The sequence below is a fragment of the Austrofundulus limnaeus genome, unplaced genomic scaffold, assembly GCF_001266775.1.
Source record: "Austrofundulus limnaeus strain Quisiro unplaced genomic scaffold, Austrofundulus_limnaeus-1.0 Scaffold339, whole genome shotgun sequence".
NCBI classification, from domain to species: Eukaryota; Metazoa; Chordata; class Actinopteri; order Cyprinodontiformes; family Rivulidae; genus Austrofundulus; species Austrofundulus limnaeus.
This window is the reverse complement of record NW_013952741.1, coordinates 437,800-442,059: the sequence shown is the minus strand read 5'-3', so window position 1 is coordinate 442,059 and position 4,260 is coordinate 437,800. Positions and strand designations below refer to the sequence as shown.

The following is a 4,260-nucleotide window of genomic DNA, read 5'->3' as shown; positions in this document are numbered from 1 at the left end:
CTCTCTGTCATGTGGATGGAGGACCTCAGTGACGAGAGGAGAATGTGTCGCGCTGAGCTAATACATATATATGGTGATAGCATCGGGGCAAACGCTAAAGCTAACAGGCTAAGCTGTGGTTCTTCTTCCATGAAGTATATGTTTATCATATAAAGTCTAATGTTACAACTAATCGAGGATCCCTTTAAAGGGCCAAAAACTCTGTTCCACTTAGAACTGAATTTAGGCCACCTCAGATTGCCTTAACTTTTCAGAGACATTCTCTTCTTCTTAATCAGTTATTATTTGATTTATTGTTCTCTTAACTGAAAGTTATTATGCATTTTGATAATCAGAGAATGTCTATCAAAGTTACAGGAGAAAAGAGGACACATCTCTTTTCTCCCTCAGTATGATTTCAGCTATGTATGGTTTTTCTGTATAAAAATCTTATTATCTAAAATAATCATTATGGTTTAAAGTTGATGAAACATCAATGTTTTACTTGTCTGAATCACCTGTGCAAATGTTTTGAATTTGAAGTAGTTCATTCTTTCAGTTCAGAGAACAATGACCCCTACAATATCATGGGTTGAAGAGAAAGAAAATATTTTGACTGAAAAAGATTTACGCTCGTGACTATGGCATTGTTAGATAATAACAGTCCAAACACACCAACATTTTGAAGAAAATTTATTCAGTTTATCACTMATTTTTAATGCATCACACATACTGTTTTATTTTGAGGTTCACTAGGATGTATTTTGCGTAATTATCTATTTTTATGATTAAACTGTGATTTAGTTGAGGTACAATCTGGTGTGAGTGACCTGTCACGGTGTACTCTCCTTGATACATTAGTTAATACATGCCTTAATCACGCACAACACATAACTTTTGTTCCCACTAGTAATTAAAACTGGTGTTACGGAGCCCAGCTCTTCCATAGGGAGCTCTGCCCTGGATCTGATGTGATGCCAGAAAAGGGTCTGGGCTCAAGAAGAACGTGTTGTAATGTGTTGCTTCCTGAATTCAGAGGCATTTGCAGAATTTGAGGGTCTCGAAAAGCGCTATATAAAACTAATGCATTATTATTATTATTTATTATTAAAGTCTGTAAGTGGCTCAGCCGGTTGGTTTGTATGTGTTTCTTGCTTACGCATAACATTCAAGTCTTAATTCTGTATTTGTTCCCTCTACACATATTGGAGTAAACGAACATGATATATTTTTCAATTTAATATAATTGGGTTTCAGATACCAAAGTCTCTGGTAGCTCGGGAGTGAAGTGCGGGAGGAGGGGTCTGCTCACTCAGGACTGATCGGTGCGTTCACCTGCCGACTCTCTGCTGCACCTGGCCTCACCGACATCAGAGAGACCCGCCCTGCTCTGCTCTGATTGGATAAAACTATGGCTTTGGGATTCGTTTGATTTGTTAAAAGCAGCATCTTTTTAGTCCCGTATCATTAGATTGGGTGGATTTAACAAGACCACAATAAACAACAACCAGAGTTTTTTCCTCATTTTTCCAGATGACGGAAATCCACCCAGACCACCACATTCATAATAATGGAAATCCATTGTGGCGATGGAGAACTTTAAGCCCTGATATACAAAGACAAAAGTACTGTATTACTCCTTTAAAATACAATGAACATACCTGTTGCAATACCATCAAAAAGGGAGATCACCCTGAGTGGTCTGCGCTTATCAGCTGGGACAGACGGGTAAATTCTGTGAGGTTCCTGTAACAAAACACAAACGGACATCAACCCAAAAAAAAAAAAAAAACAACATTTAGAAAGAAAAACAAATTAAAGTACTGCTTGTCTTCTAAACTTGTTTAAAGAAATACATTTTGAGGATGCTCTTAACACAAATTAATTGCTTTAAATGCAATGCAAATAAAACAAAAACCTTAATGGTGTAGAAGTTGGGTCAGAATTTATAAAAAAAAGTGGATTAAATGTATAGAGTACAGTCATATCGATATTATTTATAGTCTCTATTCATATCCACAATACATGGATATGTCTAGTGAAGGCAAAAAGAGGCTTGAAGCTCTTCAACAAATGTGTTGCAAAATAGTACAATTCTTGAAGCACCGACTCGATGACTCTGATTCAACGTGRAAATTCACCAGTGAGATGATCACACCCACGATGCACGTGCTGTTACACAAACATTAACTATGTTGACAGGACACATTAGAATGCAGTGCCCTTCAGCCCAGAGAAGCACATCTTTAAAACTGGTGAGTATTTCTTTTTCAGAACAGTTCAGTATTTATTTTCCGACGCAGGTAGGTGCTTCTTCACAGGAAAGATAATGCTTTAGGTAATTATCTCCCTTCATGACAGATAAGTATTTGTCTGTAAAGGTTAATTTTTATAATTTGAGGTCAGGTGGGTCAGTTAAAATTAAATTGTCAGGGGTTAACCTGAGACATTAAATCCCTGGGGTTATCATTTAGATTTTGAGATCAGGGGGATGGATAGAAACGAGTCATCAAAGGTTAACCTGAGGTTTTAAATTTGCGGGGTTAACCTCAGGGTTAAAGGTCAACCATAGCAGGTTAATATGAAGTAATTTAATTGGATCAGGTTAATTTCAGGTACAAATAATGACGTAAATAACATTACTAACAACGAACCAGATCCATCATAAAATAATATTTTAATTAATTATTTATTTTTCATTTAACCTTGTAGGTGTCACTGTGTCCAATTTGGTGATCCAGAGTCTTTCAGCTCTCCTTTGAGCGAGGGACCAGGTGGGATTACACTCCACAACTGTGGTTTTAACAGAATTCCAGCCATGCTGAATAAAATGTTGGACCAGAGGTGTGTGAGTTTCTTTGTTTTTATTAATATTATGTCTGTGTTGTGTTAATCTGGTCAGAAGTGTGTTTCCAGTTTCCCCCACGTACTGGGTTCCACACTGCTGACATATAATCAGATATACACAATTTCTTGTCCTAGGACACCTTCTAGTGGACATTTTGAAGATTCTTATTAAATTTGTTTTGAACCCCATTTCAGTTTTTTGAAGAATTCCTGTTGACCTTTGGCATGGTGAGTGGTTTTAGCTTTGCATCCACTAAATAGTCTTTTAGATTTTTGTTCCTTCTGTAGGCCCCAATAATCCTATGATCTGTTAAAGGGATCCCCGATTAGTTGTAACATTGGACTTTATAGGATAAAAATATACTTTAACTGTAAAAATACTGTAGGATGTTCAGTTTTTATCGTTTTTATCAATGTTTATCAAATAAAGTTTAATGTTACAACTAATCATGGATCCCTTTAAGAGTTTGCTTTCCAGTTGAAAGTTTTCAAAATTATTTTGATGTTTCTAACCAATTTCATAGCAGAAAGAGAATAATTAGTAAAAAAAAATGGGATCATAGTTTCCACAGCAGTTGGTTTGGTCATCAGGAATGTCCTCAGACATTTTCTCAGAAAGGACCTCGAATAACCTCTTCTGCCCAGAGCTAGAAACAAAACCTTAGTTGCAGCTTTAAAATCTGCGTGCTGTGTGCAAATTCTGTGAAATCTTAACAATTGAGATTTAATCAGTCCTGCATATGCGTGCTTGGGATGAAAACCCGTTTTATACAATAGAGCGTGTGTGTCAGTGCCCTTGAAGAAGACTTAACGTCCAGGACATGTGTATCTTTGAAGTGTGGGCCTTTAAAAGTAGTTGTTTCTAAAAAAATCAACTGATGTGAGGTGTGTAATAGCTTTGAGTTTAATGGAGGGATTATGCATCTTTAATGAGAGCAGAAAAGCTTCGAAGTCCAGGCTTTAATCCATGCTTCATGTGATGACTGCTGTCAGTGTGTCATATTATTATTATTATTATTTTTTTGGCACTGCATTCTAATGTGTCCTGTCAATGTAGTTAATGTGTGTGTAACAGGTTTGACTGTACTGATCATATTCATACCGTGGTATAAACTGGAGAGGCTGAAAATGAATCGAGGAGCAGGCCTTCCTGGAAATCTCTTGGAACTCATTTTTTATTTTTTYGWAGCACTTTGAGATTTTTGTTAATGAAAAGTGCGTTACAAATTAAATTCATTATTATTATTAGTATTATTGGTGCAAAACCAAAGAATACAGCTGGTATGAACTGACTGACAGGGAGACCATAGCATCTGGATGAAAACCAAGTTTCTTAGCTTTGCTGATAATATGGTGTCTGATCTCACGGCGAAGATACTGGAGATCACAGATGACGTCATGTATGGAGCTAAATTGGGGTCATAAGTTTTGTTC

At 36.6% G+C, this 4,260-nt stretch overlaps 1 protein-coding gene across 1 annotated transcript in view; it reads right to left on the bottom strand.

The window, feature by feature from the left end:
- Positions 1-4,260, bottom strand: part of dnmt3ba (DNA (cytosine-5-)-methyltransferase 3 beta, duplicate a) — a 52,174-nt gene that overhangs the window by 7,395 nt on the left and 40,519 nt on the right. The window contains exon 18 of the mRNA XM_014022690.1: positions 1,641-1,725. Within this exon, the coding sequence (XP_013878144.1) occupies positions 1,641-1,725 (85 nt within the window). The remainder of the gene's footprint in view (positions 1-1,640; positions 1,726-4,260) is intronic.